General features: G+C 37.0%; 2 protein-coding genes across 2 annotated transcripts; both read right to left on the bottom strand.

Annotated features, from left to right (window-relative positions):
• Positions 1-474: 474 nt before the first annotated feature.
• Positions 475-1,038, bottom strand: LOC148945733 (uncharacterized). Its single transcript, XM_089097500.1, has one exon. It carries the CDS (start codon positions 1,036-1,038, stop codon positions 475-477), a length of 564 nt encoding a protein of 187 aa, XP_088953626.1.
• Positions 1,039-1,084: 46 nt separating this feature from the next.
• Positions 1,085-7,888, bottom strand: LOC148945732 (uncharacterized). Its single transcript, XM_089097499.1, has 3 exons — positions 7,762-7,888; positions 3,741-4,636; positions 1,085-1,220 (listed from the first exon to the last, which is right to left on the bottom strand). The coding sequence occupies exons 2-3, from the start codon at positions 4,601-4,603 to the stop codon at positions 1,085-1,087; spliced, it is 999 nt and encodes a 332-aa protein (XP_088953625.1). The 5' UTR covers positions 4,604-4,636; positions 7,762-7,888.
• Positions 7,889-23,826: the final 15,938 nt, after the last annotated feature.

Below are 23,826 nucleotides of genomic sequence, written 5' to 3'. Positions count from 1 at the left end.
AATGGCAAGAGGTAAACGTTTCAGAACTGACCTTACAGCCGTCTTGAGAAAGCCGTGAGAGCGAAGCTTTATTTCCTCTTTCTTCTCGCTTGGAAGATCAGCTTCGCTGAGTTCAGAAAGAAACAAATGCCCAAAGTCTACCTGGTCGACAGGACGGTAGTAAATTAGAAACTCAAGGTTGACGTTAAGGGACACTGCAGACGGTCGAAGGATCCTGCGCAGGATGCACATGACCAAATCTTTCAGCTCTTGAAACAGACGAAATTGGTCTGCATTCAAATGTTGAAATAGTATGTTCACCCTCTGAAAGTCGGCCAATAGCGGTTTTAGAAAGACAATGTATAGACGGTTGCACTTATCACTGTACATTTCGTGTAAAGTTCTTGCAGTATAGCACCGCTCTTTTTCCTTGGTGATGCGGAAATGTGTTGTCAGTTCGAGGTATTGCTCATCAACTCTACACACTGCGGTGTATCACGACAACCAGCGTGAACTTGAAGGGGCCACAATTTTAAGGGGCGAATTTCCATGATTTATCAGCCTATATATCTGGCCGTACGCTTCCCTTCGCAACGGGCTTACGCTAAACCACTTGTACTTTTCCGAGAGCATAAATTCTAGGTTGCTCGGCAACTCTTCCACCGCCTCGGAAGCGCACAAGGGCAGAGAGTGGCAAACACATTTGAGAAGCTGAAGGTGGGGTAACCCATCTGCTTTCAGCAATGTAAATAGAGAGTGATTTGCGCCACACATGTTATTTGCCCCATCAGTACCAATACCAATCAGGTTCTTGAGAGGTATTTTGCACTCTGCAAGAAATTTTTTGAGCTCTGCGTGGAGTATAATAGCTGTAGTTGATGGTACTTCAACCATTCCTAACGCAGTACACACTATCTTTTTCAACTTTGGGCTGTAATATCGAATGCAAATACATATGAACTTCATTGTAGAGACATCAGTTGACTCATCCAGTATTAGAGAGTACTTACCATCTCCAATGTCAACCACTATTTCCTTCAGGGTTTCAGGTCTAAACATATTCTAAATGAGAGCGGACCATTTAGATTTCTTTACCCTCACCGATTCACAAATAGGCCCAGAAAATAAGTCTTTGATGATGGTAGAAAGTTGGTCGATTGTTCTCACCGATGAGTGACAGGCTACAAGAGCAGCCAAGACCAGCTCCGCTTTCCGCGAAGCCAAGTTTGTCGACGTGACTCCTAGAAAATTAGCATAAATTATTCGTGATTATTTCGGCTATGTTTCATAACCGATTATTTCGGCTATGTTTCATAACGTTACTCTGAAAGGGGATGTGGTTGGGGGGGGGGGGGGAGCCAAAATAACGACCGGATTTAACCAATGAAGGCAACTAAAACGGGGGTGTAAATTCGGAATTTTTTTAGGACCTTACTTACAAAAAGCAGCCCTCCCCACCACTCTGGGACCAAAGATCGATTAACACTGTGGTGGTATGCCTCTTTACAAAAGCACAAGTGTGCTTCCTTGGTTGATTTTAATGGCTGGTCCCCGAACTTCAATTGGGTCCCCCTTACACAAAATAACGGGCCACTGGCTCTTAATCATTATCAAATTCTGTTGAGACCTAACGGTAGATACTCTTGGTTGAATGACGTATTTGAGGGCCTCTCTAAAAATACACAAAGAACTCAAGATGGGGTTAAGACTTCCCAAAGAAACACACACTGGACATTGGGCCTTATTGCTATTATTTGAAAAAAATACGTTTTGTAAAGAGTTAAAGAGGCTGAGTCAAAAGTTCGAACCTTAAAACGTACAGGGATTAGGAGATACAGTTGGGGGGCTGCCGCCTCCCAAACCCCCGCTTTCGCAGCCTTTAAATAAAAAAAGTTTTTTAAACTGAAAGTAAGGAGCGACATTAAAACTTAAAACGACCAGAAATTATTCCGTATATGAAAAGGGCTGTACCCTCCTCAACGCCTCGTTCTTTACGCTAAAGTTTGACTTTATCAAAACAATTTTTTTAATCAATAAAAAATTTAGTGTAAAGAGCGAGGCGTTGTGGAGGGCCCAGCCCCTGTCATATACGGAATAATTTCTGTTGGTTTTAAGTTTTAATGTCGCTCCTTACTTTCAGTTTAAAAAGCTTTTTTTTATTTAAAGGCTGCGAAAGCGGGGGGTTTGGGAGGCGGCAGCCCCCCCCAACTGCACCTCCTAATCCCTGTAAGTTTTAAGGTTCAAACTTTTGACTCAGCCTCTTTAACTCTTTAGAAAACATAGTTTTTTTAAAATAATTTCTGCCTATTTTTGTACAGTTTATTAATTATTATTGCTTGACTAAGTGTTAGATGATCGTGTCAGGAGTTAAAGTTGGGGGGCTGCCACCCCCCAAACCCCCTGCTCTTTAAGATTAAGGAGGCACACTTGTGCCTCTTTAAAGAGTTCTTCTGGAGACGCCTGTTGAGCCGAAGGATTTAATAGATTGGATTTAAAATAGAAACTGAGTCTATTTTTTAAACTTTAAATTCAATATGTAAAAAAAATTCTCTGACGGAGAAAAGAACCCGGGTCTTCCGCCTGACAGTCAGGAGTAGTGACCACTGTACCAAAGAAACGTTACATTATTTTTATTCTGTGCGATGTATTTTTGACGCAAGGAAATCCACACAAAACTTGAGATTTGGTTTTTGGAAAACAGGGAAGGAGTGATCAAATTTAGCCGAATTTTCGAGAATAAGCTTCCAGGCCCCAGGAAAGCTTATCCTCTAAATTTCAGCCCGATCCGACAACGTTAAAGGGGACTGTGGTGGGAAAATTTAACATGGGTACTTATAGGAAAACGAGGTTTTTCGTAAATGTAAATTCGGGGGATACTTTTTTTGGTCTGAAAATATCAAAAGGCCCTAACAGGTCAAATTCCGCTTCGAAAGAGTCCTCATTCACCCGGATCTGTTGCCAACTGTGGCCTGTAGGCGTGGCTAATAAAAAAAAGAGAAATGAACTTGAAGTGGCTAGATTTGGTTTTTGGAAAACAGGGAAGGAGTGATCGGATTGATCTGAAATTTCGAGGATAAGCTCCTTGGCCCTAGGAAAGCTTAACCTATAAATTTTAACCTATATTTTTAACGTTGCCCAATCGGACAACGTTAAAGGGGGGCTGTGGTCGGAGGGTCGTAGCGTCTGACCCACTTAGACCCATGAAGATACCGTCAGAGGGGGGTAATATTTTTCACGTGTCTTAGATGGCGCTTTGGCTCCAAACTACAATCACAGCTGTCTCTCTGCGACCGCTCAGACCGGACCTCACGGTACATGGTGGTGGGTTGCCTTTGGATAGAGTCATAAATGTCCCTCCTTGACAAAGTTTCGGAGGAGTGCTACAAAGACCACTCTTTCTGGTAGGTGTCTTGATGACAAGAACGTAGGGACCCCCCTATTGTTAAGCCATGCTCAAAAGTAAAGTACTCACCACATTCAGCGACTGGTTTCTGTATTTTCAGACTTGCTGCCTTCTTCTCATGCTTTTTCGATTTCATGTGCTGCTCCAGATCATGTTAGTGAGCCCTAAGCTCTGTACCATTGCAGATTTTACACGATGCTTTTGTTGCATCACCTTGAACACGCTGAACCCAGCCTTGGAATTTTGTATCTTTCTCCCAAACAGACTGATATAGTCTTTCATAACTCTTTTTCACAACTTTGATCATACTGGCTCTTGGTGTAACATTTCTTTCTTCTTCAGGTTCCTTGCTTCTTACTTCATTTTGGCTTCTGGACACCATTTCTCCTGTTTCACTTTCAACACAATTTCGATAGTTTGTTTCAGTCTTTTTGTTAGGGTTCTGCATATTACTAGTAATTTCGACGGGGCAGGCTTAACTACGTTAGTAGACCCTGAGGTAGCAATCTGGTTGGCTGAGGTAACAATCTGCTTGGCAGTAGATGCTTGAGGTAAACGAAGTTTAGAAAGGAAGGTTTGAACCACCCTTTCTGGGACTAGGACAGGCTTAAGTACTTTAGTAGAGACTGAGGTAACAATCTGCTTGGCAGTAGATGCTTGAGGTACACCAAGTTTAAAAAGAGAGGTTTTAACTACCGTTTCTGGGACTAGTTTTGGTGTCGGACTGCCAGCATCTGAGTGACTGTTCACCACTTCGGAGGTAGAGCCCGCTACGTCTGGATCCACCAGTTCTTGGACTAATTTTGATTCTTTTAACAGCTCTGCCACTGTCTTAGACTTTGGTAGAACAGCTCGTTTTTGCCTGTAGGGGCTGGTGGCACTGCTATCACTGTCCATGCTGTCAGTCTCAGAGTCACTGTCATCTGACTCATCAGGTGCCACTGAATCTTGGGCTGATGATTCATTACACAAATTTGCCACTATTTTAACTTTTGATGGAACAACTCGTCTGTATTTGGTGATGGCACTGCTATCTCTCGTCCCTATACTAATTTCAGGTGCTGATTTGTCTATTAAAGCTCGTTTTGGCTCGGATCCACCACCATCAGCACCATCTGTTCCAGCACTGTCCAGTTCAGTTGAGTTGGAAGGCCTAGTAACAGTGAAAAAATATGCAATTTTTTTCTGCCCGTTTCCATCATATCCAGTTGAACGTTTCATTTTTATTTTCGCTAGGGGTGAATGATATTCAATCTGAAAAGAGTATAGAAAAATAAACTGAATCTGTTAGTTCATCTTGGAGTAAAAATTGACAATAAGGTCCAAGCTAAGTTTGTGCTTGTAACAATATTTGAATAATATATCCCGCCTATTATGACGACTTCTAATTACTAAAAGATGATTTTTTAAACATCTTGCAACACAGCTGGGTTATAGATTTACATTGCAATACTGACTTAAAGAAGTTTAATTTTTGATTTCAGTAGTTTAATTTCAGAAAAAACTCAGACCTGGGTCAAATTTCACATTCAGGTCATCTTGCATGGAGGCTCTTGACTCGCGAAATGTCATAACTTAAATACCTTTCTCCAGGGGTTTTGTGGGGTCAAGTTACACTTGTAGTTGTGTTATTCCGACTGATTAAATCTTTTAAAAATTAATATTTTCCAGGTTAATTTTTATTATAAGCCCACCCAGCATGAGCAGTCTGGAGGAGAGTATTGAGGAGTTGAATTCGAATTTAATTGGAGATCAATCACCCCAGGGTTAAACTAGAATTCCTCCCCTCAAAATAGGAACAAATTGAATCCCAAACTGCAATCCATGATTTCAAACAGCTCTTAAAAAGGGAATTTAATGGATATGCCCCATTATATGTTGATCGATCTTTAAGTGAAGAGGGATGTGGAAGTGGATGCTTTTTAAAAGAGCTCAGCCTATGCATAGTGAAAAAACACAAGGCAGGGACCAGCACATTAACAGCTGAAGTAGCTGCAATCAATGTGTGTTTAGAGACCCTAATTAAACTGAAACAGAGCAATAAACATATAGTAGTATTCTCTGACTCCAAATCTGCTGTCTATATCCTATGAAACACTACTTGTGAAACACTGGGCATAGGCCTACATCAAACCAAAGAAAACCTAAGCAGCCTTGGAAGATTAGGCTTTGTTACTAAATTTCAATATATACCTAGTCATCTAGGTAAAGAATGAAATGAAAAAGCAGACAAGATAGCAAAGCAAGAAGCAAAAAGCCAAATGGAACCAGTGAAATCTCTAACTATAAGGGATATGACTAGATTATGACTAAAAACATTGCTTGAATTAAAGCCACCAAATTTATCCCCCTTTCCAACCAGTATACAATCAGTCTGGTTCAACTGCCTGTGTTCAAATATAGCTAACTTCAACCACCACTCTCCTTCATACAAAATAAAGCAGCCAAATGGATAAGTTGCCAATAGCCCATTTTGCAGGTACTGTAAAAACACAGAAGAAACCCCTGAGCATATGCTATTGAATTGTAAAATACTGGAAAGAAAACTGTCAATAGATCTAAATCTACAACACCATATATAGTAGGTCAAAATACGCTGACTATACTGAATTAGATAAACCCTACTATGATGTTACCTCACATTATTAGCTAATAGCTGATTTACATCTTTCCATATTCATCCACATTTGGAATATTAATAAGCAGTGTTTACAACAAGGCAGTTTACTATAACAGTAACATATTTTTTACAACAAGAGAAACTATGTAGTAAGGGATTATCTCATTCAGTAAAAATTGAATTCTCCCAAGAAGAAGTGTATGAACTTATCATGAGAAAAGAAGAACAAATTAAAGATTTGGACCTATTGTCAACCCAGCCCAGAAAGAAGAGGGGTCAATGATCTGATTTTCAGGACACTTGCCTTGATTGTCTACAGTTGATTGATTAAATTTAATATAACAATGAACCTTGTTTATTTCAAAATCTGAAAGGTTTTTTTCTAAATAACAAAACTATAGGATGATTTCCATAGTTGCTGTCTGTTAAAGGTAATGTCTCATGTTTAATTATCAATGTTGTGGTCAAGATTTGTAGACTATTGGCCAAGATTGATAATTCTGAAAATTAGTAGTGGTCAAGATTAAAGTCTCAGCTGCATGGTAAAGGACATACTGCATTCTAATCAGAGATACAGCTCAGATTAGGCACTGGCTAATCACTAGGAGTCTTACCCTCTAGGCCTAGGCTACAGCAACAGTAACAAAGAAATCAGACATCATAGCAAGGGTAACTCATCTACTTATCCTGCTCCTGTATTTATATATCTCTTTCTGATATTTTCATTAGTATTATATGGTACTTTATTACATATTAGCTATTAGCCTATATTATATATAACAAATTTCTCTAGTATTTAACTATAGGCTTATACATTGGGAAAAATGAATAAAAGTGAGTCTGAAACAAGATTGATTGCTTCAGGTTTGCTTATGTCACAAGCTGATGCTCATCACTGCTAAAAATTGGGGTGCAAACCAGTCATGTACACCAGCTATTTTTCTGTGACATGTACCCAATTTGCTTGTAGCCAATTCATTGATGTACACACCTCAATGCATTGGGTACCCCCCCCATACCAGTTGGGGATTATTTGTTTTATGTACAGCCATCAACATATAATGTCCTCCTTCACCACTGTAGGAGTATACCACAAGATCTGTACCTCAGAATTTGATACCTACATCTAACCAAGTATACTACTCCATATAGAGCATAGCAGGACCTACTCCATATATAGCATAGTAGGACCTATGCCATGTTTCATGTAGTACTGATTGTGGAGTGTAGCACTCAAATTCTTAGGTACAGATCCTTTGGTGTACTACTGCAGGGGTGAAGTAGTACATTATGTTGATGGTAGTACATAAAACAATTAATATCTCCAACTGCCCCATAACAATTTTCACTTTTGCATGTATTCTGAGAAAACCAATGGCCAATTTGCTTCTTCCTTTGAGCATATTTAAACTGAAGTGATGCAAAGAAAACCTCAAATATAAATAGGCTAAATGTATTTTCTCAGAATAGACCTAGACAAAAAGTGAAAACGGGTATGGGGGTATCCAATATATTGAGGGCAGTACCCAATGCATTGGGGTGTGGACCCAGTCGGCTAGGCTGTGTACCCAATCTGTTTCTACAGAGATACAAACCACAGAAAATAGCTAGAGTGTACATGACGACAGCATGACGACTCCTGGACAACTCACATGAACTAAACAGTTAAACAGGATCTGTAGATGTTACAGACGTGTCTGTTATGAGTTTGATTCCTGGCGTTATTCTATACTGATAAGTAACAGCTAATATACTGTACCTTCAGCTGTAGTTCAACCCCATGACTTAATGGCTAATGCTTTTTATGCTGTTGTTACGAAGCCACGTGTCTCTTAGGATTTGAAAACTTCACCGCAGTGCCGCGGTTAGATTCGTATTTTGACCATAGAGTTAAAACGTGATTTTGACCTTTCGTGATCATTCATTGGTTCGTTCGTTCGAAAATCGGATGAATTGCCAAAAATATAAATTCTTCCCGAAAAAGTCAATCACGCCAAGAAATAAGCCAGCTCAAAATAAAAATAGCCAAGTTTTAAGCCACAAGCCAGTTCCAAAAATTTTCACGCCAGTCGCCATCAAAATAAGCCAGTTTGGCGTAAAATAAGCCAATCTGGCCACACTGCCCTGAAAATCAAACAGAAAGAATTAAGAGACAAGGGAGTCAGTGCTTGGATCCCTCCAGTCGTCCCACCTGTATTATGCTTGATTGAGAATGAGCAAAAAGTGAAGCTTAAATGGTATAATGTCGCATAAGTCAAATGCATAAAAAATGTATCGGAAGTGGATTAAAGTGTTTTTTTAGTATGTTTGAGTGGATTTATGATTGTAGTTAGTTGTGATTTAGCTCAGGTATCCGTGATTAAATTGCGCTCGCCTTCGGGTGATGATAAGGATAATGGTTAGAGTGAGTATGATGTCAAATATTGTTTATGTATTACTTTTTTGTTCTTATTTTTTATTTTCGAAATTTTTGTTGCCTTTTATTTTTTTCTTTCTTTTTTTTATTTTATTTATATCGGCTCACGGAGATGGGATGCGAAATTTTTCTTGAGTTTGGATTATGGATTGGTTAAGTTTTGTATAAATCCCTGCTGGTAGGATGGAGGAACTTGAAAAAAATCCTCTTGATATTAATAATTTTTTTTCATAGATTTTCGTCACAAGATTTGCCAGATTATTATAATGCACCTAAAAATAAATATTTATTTGTTCATGATCTTCCACCTTTAAATAATCAATTTAAACGACTATAATTTTGGAATTGTAGAGGATTAAATAGCAGCTTAAATTTTTTGTCTGATTTTCTTAAAAGGTCGTCAACAGATGTGCTAGGAATTTGTGAGACATTTCTTGATGAAAGTAATACATTTGAAAATTAATAAAATTATAGGTTTTTTCATGGTAGTCGAAAACAGAATAAGAGAGGAGGAGTTGGTATTTTTATACGAGATGTTTTTTCATCTTCTTTACGTAATGATTTTATGGATTGGAATGTTGAGATGCTATTTGAGAGTTGTGTAGTAGAAGTGAATGATGGAAGAAATACTTTTTTGGTAATTGTAGTACATCAGCCATCATCGTCTAGTATTCAAGAGTTTTTAAGTCAATATGAGTCGTTGTTAGATGCCCTCACCCAGCAACACCATCCATTTTATGTAATTGGGAAATGCGACATATAATGTTTTGACATCGAATAAGGGATTAGAATTTTTGAATATTTCATTTTTACATGGTTTGTCACCTACTTGTTTACTACCATCAAGAATCTGTGATAACCATGCAACTCTTATTGATAACATTTTCACATCTGAAAATTTCCTTGATACCCATATTATTTTGAATGATACATCTGATCATTGTGTTATTGTTTCTGACTTCTCTGGATCAGGAGTGGAACGTGAAAAAAGACCAATTAAAAGTTATAAAAGGATAATTAACCAGAAAAAGATAGATGAGATGAAAGTAAAAATAGGATATATAGATTGGAATGATGTCCTAAATGTTGAAGACCTGAATCAGTCAATTGTGTTATTTAATAGTAAATTTAACCAAATATTTGACCAAGTATGTCCTATGGTATTAAGAAAGAGTAAGGATTTACCTCGTAATCCATGGACCACTGAAAGCCTGTTAAAGAGTATAAAAGAAAAAAATAGATTGTATAAGGTGAAGATGCAGTACCCAAATGAAATTAATATTGAAAATTTAAAAAAATATAAAAATCGGTTAACTCTTGTTCTCAGAGAAGCGGAAGCGAAGTATTATCAAAATGAATTTCGCAAATGTGGTTCACCTCGGGAAACATGGAAATTAATAAATGAAAAAATGAATAATGTTAAAACAAGAAATATTCCATCTCACATTACAAGTCATGAAGGAGTCAAGATAACTGATGAGAGAGGGATGGCGGAAGCATTTGCTGACCATTTTAGAAAAGTTGGACATGGTCTGGTGGATCAAATTTCTGCTGGAACACATAATTATAGAAAATATTTACCAAATAAAGTAGATAAGACTATATTTATGTACTCTATCCGGTTCTCGAAATACCAAAAAGCCGTTACTAGTTTGAAAAATGGATTTTTGGCAGGATGTGATGGCATATCAACTTCTCTGTTTAATGAATTAGCTGGTTTACTTTTTCAGCCGCTTTGATATATTTTTAATTCTTGGACTAAAAAATGGGTTTTTCCCGGTTTGTCTTAAAGTAGCTAAAATTTTCCCTTTGTTTAAAAAAGGTGATAAAGATAACCCAAACAATTATAGGCCTATTACTATTTTTTGACCTGTTTCTAAAGTTTTTTAAAATATAAGGATAATAATATTTATTTCATGTCTTAAAAATCACAATTATTTTTTTCACTCTCAGTTTTGGTTTTTTGAGCTTTATTTCAACAGAACAAGCAGTAGTTTACCCAAGAAACACATTGACAGATCCTCTGGTGAATAGTTCTTATCCGGGCAGTTCTCTTTTTGACATAAAAAAAGATTTTGATGCAGAATATAATGAACTTATTTTTAATATGTTGAAAAATACAGGAATTCGTGGAATAGCTCTGGATTTAATGAGATCGTATTTATCTGAAAGTCCAAGTTTGTGAAGAATCATCTCATATTTTCCCGTTAGAAAATATAGGGGTACCGCAGGGATCTGTATTGGGGCCGATACTTTTTTTGATTTCTGTAAATGATTTTCCAAATTGCATGCCTTCAGGTGATGAGTTACCAATATTGTTTGCGGATGATACAGCAATTAGTTTGAGGACGGGCAACGAGGAGGACCTACGATTGTCTTTGGAGACTGTTGCTTTGAATTGGTTTCATGATAACCAATTAATACCTAATTTAGAGAAGTCGAAATTTATGGTTTTTGGGAGAAGTTCGAGGTCAGTGAAGCGTGTGTCATTTCAAATTATTAATATTGGAGCTTCCTCCATAAAAGGAGTGGATTTATTTAGATACTTAGGTATTTATATTGATTCAACTTTGTCGTTTAAGACGCATATTAGTAAACTTAAAGCAACAGTGTCCAGGAATCTCGGTTGTTTGCATAGATTAAAGTTTCTGTTTCCATACCAAATCATTAGAACTTTATATTTTTCATTAATTGATTGTTATTTCCAGTATTGTCCGAGCGTTTGGATGCTGACTTTCCCTTCACATTTACGAGGACTCCAAATTGTTCAATCTAAATCAATAAGAATTCTGGACCATTTTTTAGCACACCCTAGGAAGACAGAGGAATTATCTGAAATTAAAACATCTTTTCTATTTCTTGATATTCTCGATTTACAACAAATTTTGCACCTTAATTTGGGGATATGGTTTTTGAAGATCCAACATAATGATCATTTTTTCAATAGTATGAAACTTTTGGTTGAAAATAAACAGCCATTTATCAAGAGCTAGGATTAAGTTTCTTTTCCCGTTTGTTAAAATTGAACGATCCAGACTAAGTTTAAGATATCAACTTCCTCATATTGCGAATAAATATAAGTTATTTGAATTAGTAAGTGAATCCTCATTTGAATTAGTAAGTGAATCACCATCACTATACATATATAAAAAGAAATTGAAAAAGATGGTCCTTTCAGCCTACAGTAGCGAGGATTGATTGTATTATTGATTTATTTATAAATTGTTAAGTAAATCCCATCCCTGTCGCCGTGAGTCAATAGTTAAGTTATGTATGTTTGTTTTTTTTTTTTTTTTTTTTTTTATCATTTCTTCTTTAAATTTATTTTAAATTTTGTCTTTTTGAAGCTATGTTAGCGGGAAGTGTAATTTTTTTCCCTATTGTTTGATAAAGGGGACATTACGAGATTCCTCTCTTCTCCTTTGTACAAAATTTATGTATTTGTTTTTGTTAAATAAAGTCAAGTCAAGTCAAAGGTGTTTTTCAACAGTTGAAAAAAGTTTGCACGAACAGGAAGATAAGTTTGCTAACCAGGACTAAAATATTGGAAGCTACAGTGATAACAATGGTTAAATATGGCTCTGAAGCATGCTACGAAAAACAGAGGAAGGTTTGCTAGATTTCTTTTTCCCAGAGGAACTGCCTACTCATTATTTTGGGAGCCTGGCTGACTCACTGTATTTTAAACAGTAGGTTATACTTTGATTAGTTCAGTAGTAACAGAAGTAGTAGGATCAATAGTAGCAAAAGTAGTAATAATATTGGTAGCCCTAGAAATTTCAGTTCAAGAACCTAAGACGTTACTGGAATATTACTCATTTACTCCTTTGCTAACCCAAATATTTATAGTGTGTTTTGGTTCAGTTCAACACCCCCCTCAACGCTCTCGGAAAGTTTTACTAATACCTCTAGTATTATGAATAGTAGTAGTCACATTAACAGAAGTAATAGTAGGAGCATTGGGAGTACTACTATTAATTGCAATAGTAGTATGAGTAATAGCAGCAGTAATAGTATTCACATTTTGCCTTTTTGGTCTAGTTCAACATCCACTCCTTATGCCCTGATAATTTCAACTTAAAACTATAATATATTTCTGAGTTATTGCTTCTGCACCCTTTCGATAACCCGCGTAAATATAGTGTGTTTTTATTTAATCCAATTTGACCATCAACAGTCCATTAGAGTTCCACATTAATACCATTAGCCCTAATAATAGTAGTTCTAATAGCAGTAGTAGTAGTAGTAGTATATATATATAGTATGAGATTTGAGATATACATTTATCAAAAAAGAAGATAATTACTATTCGCCTTTCGCCTGCCAAAAAAGGCAATAAGCTTGGATGGGCAGGCGAGGTTATCACTCTCTGCTAATAAAAACTAAATCATACCAAGCTACTCAACACACAAGAACTCAACTGATGAAGGAAGAAAGGAAGAAGAGAAAGAAGAAAAGGCTGGAAGAAGATAGAAAACAAAAAATTAACAGCAAAGAAAATCGGAGAAATCTGGAGCAGACTTCACCTACCCGGGTATACTTTTTTTAGTTCAACATACCTCTCAAAAATCCCTGAAAGTTTCAGCCTAAACTCTAAAGTGCTCTTGAGATCCTGCTGATAAGCCTTTTTGACAGCCTGTAAACAAATAGCTTTAATTCAAAATATCCGTCAACATCTTCCAAAAATTTCTCCTTAATGCATTACAACAGAAGTTGAGGATGTACTGTGTAAATTTCAACATAATAATCAAAGCTGTGCAAGGAGGCCTTCTTTTTGTGTAAATTTTGTAACTCGATATCAGTAAAAGTTGGCTTCCCTTTGCTCTAACAGATCAGAAGTAAACCGACTATTTCAAATTAGCTTAAATTTGAAAATATCTTCTCTTTGTATACCTAGTCGTAAATCATGAAAAGACATTTCTTTATTTAAGCATTGAACGACATTTTGAACCCATAATAAATAGTTGAAGACTCAATCTAGACTAGTTTTGCATAAAATATAGTGGAATGTTCTAAAGTGTTACGGCATCACAAGTTTTTAGAATCAAGCCCCAAAATACTGGATAAAACTGCCTTTTAACAGAAAGAATGGGGATTGGCTAAAATTTTAAGAAGGAATGACACAAAAACTAGTCTCGAGCGAATGACAGTTAAGAATGAAAATAACGCGAAACAAATAAAAGCCAGAGTTTAACAAAAATTAAGAGTAGTCTTGCCTCTGAAACTAGGAAATGAGAAAGTGAACATCTCTTTAACTAGCATAACAGCTACGACTAGCCTGTCTAAATTTCCTTTGAATGTAATACTTAGATTAAGTTAGATAAAGTTGTAAAACTGTGAAACTTTTCAGTTACATTGTGTAACCCAAAATATCCTATTTCTGTGTTGAATTGAGTTAAAAATAAATCCTTTGAGCCCCTTCGGCCCTAACTTTTGTTAGAGCGATATTATGCCCCTTGAAAACTTGTCAATTCATTTATTAAGTGTTTGAGCCTTATGGATAGTCCGAGGTAACCCTTGGATCCCTTCTGATTAGTTAAGAGATACATGATCTAATTAAAATTGATTAGATTATAACAAAGGGCGGAGATCATCCTCGTAAATGACTCAAGATTCTTGTTTGATTTTTATTCTATTTGGTGGTTGGTCTCATAGTTTCGTCTGTATATTTTCCTTTAGTTAAGGCTAGGTCCGTCTAAATAAAGGGCAACATTATTAAAGGATAAAATAATCTTAGATTAATTAAAGACAAGAGCTCCAATGAGGTTCTTCCCAGAATAATAAACCTTGTGGAATAAGCTTCGAATAGTCTAAAGCTTAGGTGGAAAAAAACCCACAACAAGGAGTAAAAAGCTATATGAGCTTGAGACCCCCCTTTCTTTCCTGCCTAGTGTTCCTTGGAACTTAAGCTTAGCTTTTGTAATAGATGTCACACTCAGAAATCGGAATTCCTTGGACTCCAGTTTTGCGTACCCCCTATTTAGATCCCTCTAATATTATACGGCAGTTCGAATCCGAAAGGAGAGCCCTATAATTTACTTGATTTTGCCTACCTAATCCTTTGTTGGCTGTAGATGCAAATGGTGGTCTTGATGTTATACTAATGGTGATGTTAGACTAAGGAGAAGGTAGTACTATCAGACAGGCAGAGAGTTTAAGATCCAGTCGAGGGAAATTTAATCCAAGATCTTTCCTATTGAAGTTTAAGATTTTCCCGAGATCCAAGGAACACTGATTCCTTCTACAGCTGTAATTATAAAATACCTTGTTTTGGGTTACTTAGAAATTTGTAACCAATTGATTTATCTTCTTGAAGTACCTTAACGAATCAAATAAAACACGTAAATTTGGTGCTTCCACTTCTAACCAAATTAACAGAGTTTACCTCGTTTGATAATTTAAACCTAAAGACTCTAACACAATAAACCCAAACCTTAACTAATTAGCCAAATGTAATTCATTCAGTTAGAATTTCAGTAGCCCAAAGCCTAAGATAATCCCTTTTTTTCGGTGAACGACACGTGGACAATAGAAAACAGACGGACCCACACACAATATAAGACTATTAAACTCTAGAGAGAGCCAGAAAGAGCTTTTAGAGAGATAATTTTACCCAGGGCCTGCTTAAAGCAACAATCGGACTGCGAGTCTAGTCCTAAGAAAAGGTTAATCATACAGCTGTAACTGGGATATATCTGTTAAGCCCTTTAACAGGCTGTATCATTGATTGTGTTTCGATCTTGTTCATCCTCCTCAACTTTCTCTCGAATTTTCACCGTAAAACCCTTAGCATTAGCCGTACTACTAGTAGTAGTCGCAGCCGTGGTATAAGTTGCAATAGTAGCAGTGGTAGTAGTTGTTATTGTAGCCGTAGCGTATATATAGTTCCTTTTGGTTAGTTCAACATCTCTCTTAACACAATCTGAAAGCTTCTACTTACTCTGCTAGACCAATCCTTGTATAATGCCGATAAGGCCTTTTGCCAACCTGCATGGGGAGAGTGTGCTTTGATGTACCTCAACATCGTCCAAAACTTCCCCTAGTAGTTTCATCTTTGTACTTTTAGCTCCAGTAATAGTAGTCGTAGCAGTCGTAGTAATAAAAGTAGCAGCACGAGTAGCCTTATGCATAGAATGCCTTTTGGTTGGTCCAACATCCCTATTGAAACACCCTGATGGATTTCATTTAATACTCTAATCTATTCATGAGAAAGTACTCGTACATCCTTTTGGCAAACTAAATGTACATAGTGTGTTTTGATTCAGTTCACTACCCCACTAATTATACCCTGAACGTTTCATCTTAACGCCCTTAGGCTCAGCAGAAGTAGTAGTCGTAGGAGTAATAATAGTAATACTATTTGTAACATGGACACTGTTTCTTTTGACCAGTTTATCTTCCCCCTATATATGCTCTTAAAGTTTTAACTTAACACTCTAAGCCGTTCCTGCAATATTTCTTTATAGGCCTTTTGACAACCTGCATGCATATAGATTGATTCGATTTAGCTTAAATATCCTCCCAGTATTCCCTGTAATTTTCACCTTCACATTAGCTTTAGTGGTAGTAGCAGTCACAATATTAGCAGCAGGAATATTAGTAGTAGTAGTAGTAGTAGTAGTAGTAGTAGTAGTATTAGTAGTGATACTAACAATAGTAGCAATATTAGTATGCACACATTGCACCTTTGATCAGTGGAACATCCCTCTCATCATGTCCTGGAAATTTCAAGTTAATGCTCTAAGCCATTCCTCAGATATTGCCGATATGCCCTTTTGACAATCTCTTTGCGCATAATGTGTTTTAGTTTAATTCAACTTCCCCCACAACATTTCCTGAAATTTTTACCTTAATACCATTAGCATTAGTAGTAGTCATATTAGAAGTAATAGTTTTAGTAGTAGTAGTAGTAGCAGTAGTACGTACCATTGGTGGTAAGAGTAGTAGCCATAGTAACATTAGTAACGTGCACCTATTGCCTTTCGCCAATTCATCATCCCCCTCATCATTCCTTGAATTGTCAAACTTATTACCCTTAGCCATTTCCAAAATACTCTATTTTGACATCCTACATACAGAAAGTGTGTTTTGATTAAGTTTAACTTTCCCTTTCAAATTCCCTGAAATTATCACCTTCAAACCCGTAGCCTTAGTAAAAGTAATAGTAGAAGTAGAAGTCATAATGTGGAGGTCAAATCTTAGTAGAAGTCTTAATGGTTTTAGCAGTTGTAGTAGTAGCTCTAGTTGTGATATAAGTAGTTTTCAGGTGTGCGGTTTTTTTTTTGGGGGGGGGGGGAGGGATTAGTTGCCCCTGCCTCCATAATTTGAAAAAAATATTATACAGCCCATGCCTCATGACTGCCTGGATATGAGCCCCTCTTGCATCCCTAATAAAAATGCTGGACATTTGTCCCTGGTAGTATTAACAGTAGTATCAGTACCATAAGTACAATTTTTCTTTTGGTAAGTTGAACATCCCCCCCCCATTATGCCTGGAAATCTCAATTTCATAAGCTAACCAGTTCCTAAGATATTGTTGATGTGCCCTTTTTTTAGTTGTAGTAGTAGCAGTTGTAGCTTGCACGTATTGCCTTTTGGTAAATTGATCATTTCCCTCATCATTTCCTGAAAGTTCCCACTTAATGCTCTAAGTCCTTCCTGAGATGCGCACTTTTGACTCTCCCTGAAAGATTCACCTGAATACCCTTGGGCTTTTCGGATATAAAAGATCCAGCATGCCCCCTTTTTCCAATAAAAAAAAAATATATTTGACAAAGGGCGAATCGTATAACTTATAGCACTTCCCTCAAGAGCTCTAGGGAGGGTTTGTTATCACCAAAGATGTAGCTATTGGACCTTTTAACTATGTTGAATAAGATGGCTATCTAAAATTTTGATCGATTGTCGTTGGGGAAAAAGGAAGTCAGAGGGAGGCTGACTGCTGTCCAATCACGTTTGACTCTTAAAAAGGGCACTAGAATTTTCAATTTCCAATCGACAGGTTCTATGACACAGAAGGTCTCTAGAGTCTCAGAGAAACCATTCCAGAGTTTCTACGACAATTCCTTCCATACGAAGTGCCTTGTAAGAAATAAATAATACATTGAACTCACTTCGTTCTTTACTTAGGCAGCACTTTTGCGCTGCTTATATTTTATAGCGGGAGCACTGCAGCATAAACTGTCTAATGATATGGCTCTGTGTGGCCAATTCGATATAGCGGGGTTGTTTAAGCATAAGAATCATGCACTTCTGGCAAAAAGCACGAAATAGGTTAAAGCACGGGGAACCTAAAGGTGACAAGAAGCACGTCGAGCTGGCACTCTAAAGCACTTTACGAGCATCCGAAGTGCTGAAAAATGCGCAAGTTTACCGGCATCTGTGCAGAAGCATCAAAACCTCTGAGTATACATTTTAAGGTATGGCAATCCCAATGGCGGCTATATAAAAAGTAAAGGATCGTTGTGAAGCACACAATAGGGCGCTAAAACAAGCGCGTAAAGCACAAAATAGGAGGACCAATCCTATGTAATACCAAAAACAGGCAAAGTCATAGGATAGAGTACTAGCAGTCCGAGGATTACATGCAACAGCTTAAGTCTGCGCGTTAAAATACAAATTTTTGTTCAATTTTGCGGGCTCAAAAGCCCGCAAAACTGATGTAAAGTTTGAAGAAACTCCGGAAAAAGTGGTAATGTAGTACTAAGTATGGGAAACCGAATAATCACAGGGAGATAGTCGAGTGATCATTTTATAAGCGCCTTTGCAATCGCTGAAAAGTGCGCTAAAAGCGCAAGACTCATTTGCTTGTTACAGAAAGTGCAGATTTGGTAGAAATACGGTTTGAAATACCGAGAGTCGAGTGGCGTTGAAAAGAAAGTGAATCTGTAGCCAGAATCCGGTCCAGGCATGTCTTAATGCCCGCTTCAAATGCAATAAAGGAAAAATTTACAAAGCGTTAGTTTCTTAAAACAAGCGATAATTCGAGATGACATCGAAAATGCAATATGAAGTCCAATTTAGAGCGTCCAGCAGAGTCCATGACGCTTAATGACAGAAAAAGAATGAAGAATTTCGAACACATATAGAGACTTGCATGGCACTTTTTCGGAAATAATTTCTTAGACCACACTGCTTACGAAAAATTAAGCAAGAAAAAACGGGTTTTAATTTTAGCAAAGCAGTGAAACAACATATAAAATTAAATAAACACTTTAATTAAAAAATATTCCGAATCTTTCAGCCCTACGTCTGGGAGCCTTTCTCAACGAAAAAAAAAAAAAAAAAAAAAAAAAAAAAAAAAAAAAAAACGAGAAAATAGTTTAAAAAATAACACGCATATACACGAAAAAGAAATATATATATATATATATATATATATATATATATATATATATATATATATATTAATAAGTAAGAAACAAACTCAGATATTAAACAAAACCTCCAGCACTGGCGTTTTAACGCACGAAACAAAAGCGAATGCCTATTTTGATACCATGCGTCATTCGCCTTTTACAATCAGTGTATTTACAATCATTGAAACACTGATTGTATGAGGAGAGTGACACATGGCATAAAAAAAACATTCCCTGTTTTTTCTTGTGTTAAAATGCCAGTGGTAGAAGTTTTGTTTAATATGTGAGTTTATTTCTTACTTGTTTATTTATATTTTTTTTCTTCTTCATGTGTTTAGTTGCTTTATTTCTATGTGTGCTATTAAAAAAAAACATTTTTCCCCATTGAGAAAGCCTCCCAGACGTGGGGCCGAAATATTTGGAATATTTTCAAATTAAAGTGTTTATTTCTTTTTATTTTTTATTTCACTGCTTCATTAAAATTAAAACCCGTTTTTTCTTGCTTAGTTTTTCGTGCACTTTTTCGGAGATGCGCAAAAAAAGCCATTTCCCTTTGCTAATTTAGCCAACTTGTCTTGATTGTCATTATTTTGTCCATTGTTCATTGAAAATGGAATAAAAAATAAGGCAATAATTATCACATAATATGGTACTTCACTGAAATATTAGATCACATGTTAAGCAACCGAGATTCTAAGTTAGGCTCAAACCTTAAAAGGGACATCAAATTACATAATAATAATAAAAATTCATTATACTTGGCCGGAACCGTGGCAAGAACATAACTCGGTGCACTCAAGTGAGCAGCTCTTGCAGTTGCAGCGCCCAGAGCATTGCTTTTTGCAACTGCATCGTATAAGCTCTCGACAGGTGACAGAAGCTTGGGGCAGGTTGACCATCAGGGCACCCAAAGCCCATTGCTAGTCTTTTCTTATCCGTAATCGTTGGGGTTCTTTTCGGGAATAATTGCAAGATGAGAACTGGACCATACCTGGGCTTGAAGGTAATTGCGCCGAATTTGCTGGTTTAGCGCATCCTGACTTGGTGGAAGTCTGTTCATGGATGATCCGTTTTTTGTGAACAGATACTAACTCGACTTCTTTACCAACTCTTTCCCACTGGATATGTAATACACAAGCACAGTGAACTTTACAATCTTTGCAAAGTCGTTCTCAGTGAGCTCTTGAAGAGGAGAAGATAGGCGATTGAAGACCGGTATTATGGCATTTTGTGCCTCTGATGCTTTCCAAAACCCTCCTTTTCAATGCCACCGGAATGCGGAAACAGTGTCGCAACCGCTTAGAGCATTAAAATAATGCAGTGACTGCGCCTTTTTTTTCACCAAGTACAATTGCTATGTCATGATTAGGAATGTAGCGGAAACTTTTCCTTTGACCGTATGCTACGTACAGTTAATCAGCCCCCCAAAAAAAGTACTTCGCGATGAGCAGAATAACCACATATGAATCAACGGTTCTGACAGTGATGAAATTCACATGTTGTAGAGCGCTTGATGAAAGAAATGTAAGACTATCCTGCTATCTCCCTCCTCATGGCTGCTAGAATGAATTTCAGCCAAGTCATTTGGAATTTTACTTCTTGCACTATCACCAGAAGTCACGACAACCAAACAATTGGTAACAGTGTCATAATTCTTTTTTTTTGCCATGAACTCAAATAGGTTCTACTTGTTGTCTGAACACTGAATGAAGCTAGTCTAGTTTTTCGGAATTGGCGTTCTTTCTTCAACCTTTGTCAGGTACATAGCCTTGCCACGTTTCTCTAGATTAGAAGTTTTCAAATTGTTGACCTATAAACGACAAATACGACGTCAACTCGCTGTGTTTCACCTGTGAACAGCTTACGAAGATATTGGCAGATTTCTTCTGTAACATATTTACCAAACGTCTTACTTTTTGGCTTTATAAGGAGGACTGGAACAGCACCGTCAAAAACCTTTTAATTGGGGTGTGATATTTCTCGGTCACAACTTCAGAAGAATAAGCTGTGAGCAGAATTACAATATCAGACTTCGTGCCGAATGTCAGATTACAATGATCAGATATTGATCGGGGGAAAGGCAGGTTCTCGTGTTTGAAAAGCTCTTCTAAGTCACTGCCTCTGGTGTTGCAGCCAATATAGAGTTTGGCAAATAGGGCTGAATCTGAATTGGCTATCTGAAGCATCGATTTCGACTTCGGTATCGATGATGGTATGGGGGTTGAATATAAAGGCATCTTGTTTTGGCATATCAGTGAATCAATAATTTTTGTACGTTTTACAAGACGCTCTTCCACAAAAGTATCATACTGGGATAAACCTAGAAAGAGGTCTGCTGCAAGGGGACCCTTGTTCTGGAACGCTATTTGAAATATATTTCTACCCACTCTTTCGGTATGTAGAAGAAAGAATGTGCGGTGTTCAAGTTTCTGAAAAGTTTTTCTGAAAAGTACAGCTTTCTTAGATGACGGAAATTTTATCACTGGAAGTGAAAATGATGTGAAAACTGTGTGTAAGGGTTTGCATTGATACGATCAAAGATTTCACGTGAAAATACACAGACAAAAGAACAGTGTTCTACCTTTGAATAAATCGGAAAATTACGACGACATAAAAAGAAACTGTTGGCTCCCGTTTTCGGAAAAAGCGCGAGTATTAGGCCTGACTTTTGAGAATGTGCTTAACACAAAAAAAATTTGGGAGAAAAAAGTAAATAAAATAGTCGGGATATTGAGTCAACGGAGAAAAAGCCTTTTCAAAACGATGTTCGAAAGAGTTCTGTATGTCAATACATATTGCCTCACGCTACTATTTCACATTGCCCTTGTTTTCGCATTACCTGAAAACCTTGCCAAACAAATTGAAAGAGCCATCTGGAGATTTGTTTGGACGGGGAAACTGGAAAAGCTATAAATAAAAATGCTGTACTTTCCAATGGAATCGGGCGGAACTGGGGTAGCAGATTTCAGGGTTATATGCAAGACGCTCTTCCTCAGAAATATTTGTGAACTTGTGGTTAAAGAGGAGCCATCAACTGCAATTATGAGGCAGTGGTTTCTCCCTATAGTGAATGAGGATGCAGAGGAAAAGGTGAAAAAATTGAGCAAAAAAAATTCTGACCCCTCTGCGATGGATTGTCAGCCCCCTGAAGAAAGAAAAGGAATTCGGAGCACTGAGATGTGACTTGGGAAAGGAGGAACTAAAGAAGGTATCGCGGGATGTTTTTAGAAGTGAGAAAGTACCAAATTATAGAGCTAGAGAAAAGAACCCATTCATTGATTTTCATTTATCGTTTGAAAATCTAAAGGAATTGCCGTTTAGTTATGAACAGAAAGAGTTTGTGTACTGCTTAATTCACGGAATATTGCCCTATAGTGATAGAGTTAGTCGCATATTGAAAACTCAAACACCTACTTGTTTGATGTGTGGAGACGAAGTGCTTGACGGACTATTGCACGAATTGATTCAATGCCCCTCGAACGGTGGATTACCCCAAAGATTATTGGAAATATTAGAAAATGAAGGAATAAAAACAACGTCTGTAGAAGAAAAGAAAAAAGCTCTAAAGCTGTCATTTTGTGTTAAAGGTAAGCAAATGAATTATGCGCTATGTTTGTGAGCGGCAGGTGTTAGTATGTATATGTAGAAAATGCGTAAACCTCAGAAGTAGGTCAAAATTCCTTTGGCGAATATTTGGCTTGAAAGTTATGTGGATGACTTGAGACGGAGTCGAGTATGGAGGGAGAGAGTAGATGTGAAATGGATGAGTAAAATTGAGTTTTAATTTTGAAATTTTTGATTTAATTGGTTTAAATTATTTTAAAAAAAAATTGAGGAATTGATGTTAGTATTATGATAAATCATACTAATTTTTTTATGTTGGTTTTTGTTTGATTTTTGAGTAGCCAAATGGGTATTAATTATGTTTTAGTAGTCTATTTGTTTGTTATAAAAGAAAGATTAGAATGGGGTGCCTAATGATATTGTAAGGGCACAGCTTTCTACTCCTCCTAGGTTTGTTTTCGGGTTGAAGGAAGGTTGGGAGGATGGAGGATGATGTATAGTTGATTGAGAACAAGGATTTATGAAAATCATTTGTGTATTAATAATGTATTTCCACGGCGAAAGGGGTGCCCTATGGCAGAAGGGCACCCTGCTAAACCGGGAATGGTACTTTTTTTGGTTTTGATTTTTTTTGTAGTATACCTTGTCTTTGTCAATTATGTTTGGCTACCCAAATCCAAATTTAAAAAATAAAAGCTGTTTTTAAATTAGTGTAGGTGACATTAACTACTACTACTAACAACTCACCGCAGCACCAAGTCGCCTGAGGCCAAAACAGCTGCACACGCTCCTCCTCCACCCCAATCTATTCAAAGCCTCCCTGTTTACACCCTCCCACGAAGTTCCCATTTGCTTTAAATCTTTCTTTATGACGTCCTCCCACCCCAGACAGGGACGACATGCTTTCCGTTTAGCCCTAGATGGTTGGCCGAAAAGAACATTAAAGTTTAAAATTAAGTGAAAAAGATTATTAGGTTACCAAGAGCAGAGGAGGTGGGATTTTTAATTAAAAAAAAAAAAAAAAAAAAAAAAAAAAAAAAAAAAAGGTGGTATTTGACTACTTGAAAGTTTTTTTCCACCCTGACTCTGTTGCATATATGTAATTACTAGTCAAAAAGTCTTACTTAACAGGTCTTTTCGCTAGCGAAAGGTCAAATTTCAGCTCCCTGTAATCACTCAGGCCTTCAGCCCTCCTGTGCTTATCATTTTCCTTCAGCGTTTTCTTCAGCATTTTCCTTCTCTTTTTGGCATTGTTGTTTGTGACAGGTTTTCAACTCAAAATAATTGCCAACCCTTCACTTGGATTTTTCTTATATCTGTAAAACTAATTCAGAAAAACACAACATGTTTTTTTTACATTGTATAAAATTTTAGATAAACGCTCTTATTTTAGCTGCAAAAAAATGTCAGATATTCAGAACATACAATCTTAATGGAACCCACTGCATTATAAGACAAAGACTGGCAAGGTAAAAAAAACATTATA

This window comes from Artemia sp. Qi Xiang Cuo, chromosome 12, assembly GCF_049724085.1.
Source record: "Artemia sp. Qi Xiang Cuo chromosome 12, ASM4972408v1, whole genome shotgun sequence".
NCBI classification, from domain to species: Eukaryota; Metazoa; Arthropoda; class Branchiopoda; order Anostraca; family Artemiidae; genus Artemia; species Artemia sp. Qi Xiang Cuo.
Note: the sequence above shows the minus strand (reverse complement) of the source record. Positions and strands in the feature narration are given on the sequence as shown.

What these genes read in the sequence shown, in the direction of transcription:
- LOC148945733 (XM_089097500.1), bottom strand. Translation starts at nt 1,038, where the DNA reads ATGTTTAGACCTGAAACCCTGAAGGAAATAGTGGTTGACATTGGAGAT.
- LOC148945732 (XM_089097499.1), bottom strand. Translation starts at nt 4,603, where the DNA reads ATGAAACGTTCAACTGGATATGATGGAAACGGGCAGAAAAAAATTGCA. An exon ending in TGTCCAGAAGCCAAAATGAA is followed by an intron (nt 1,221 to 3,740) that starts GTAAGAAGCAAG and finishes CTAATTTTCTAG; the next exon opens with GAGTCACGTCGACAAACTTG.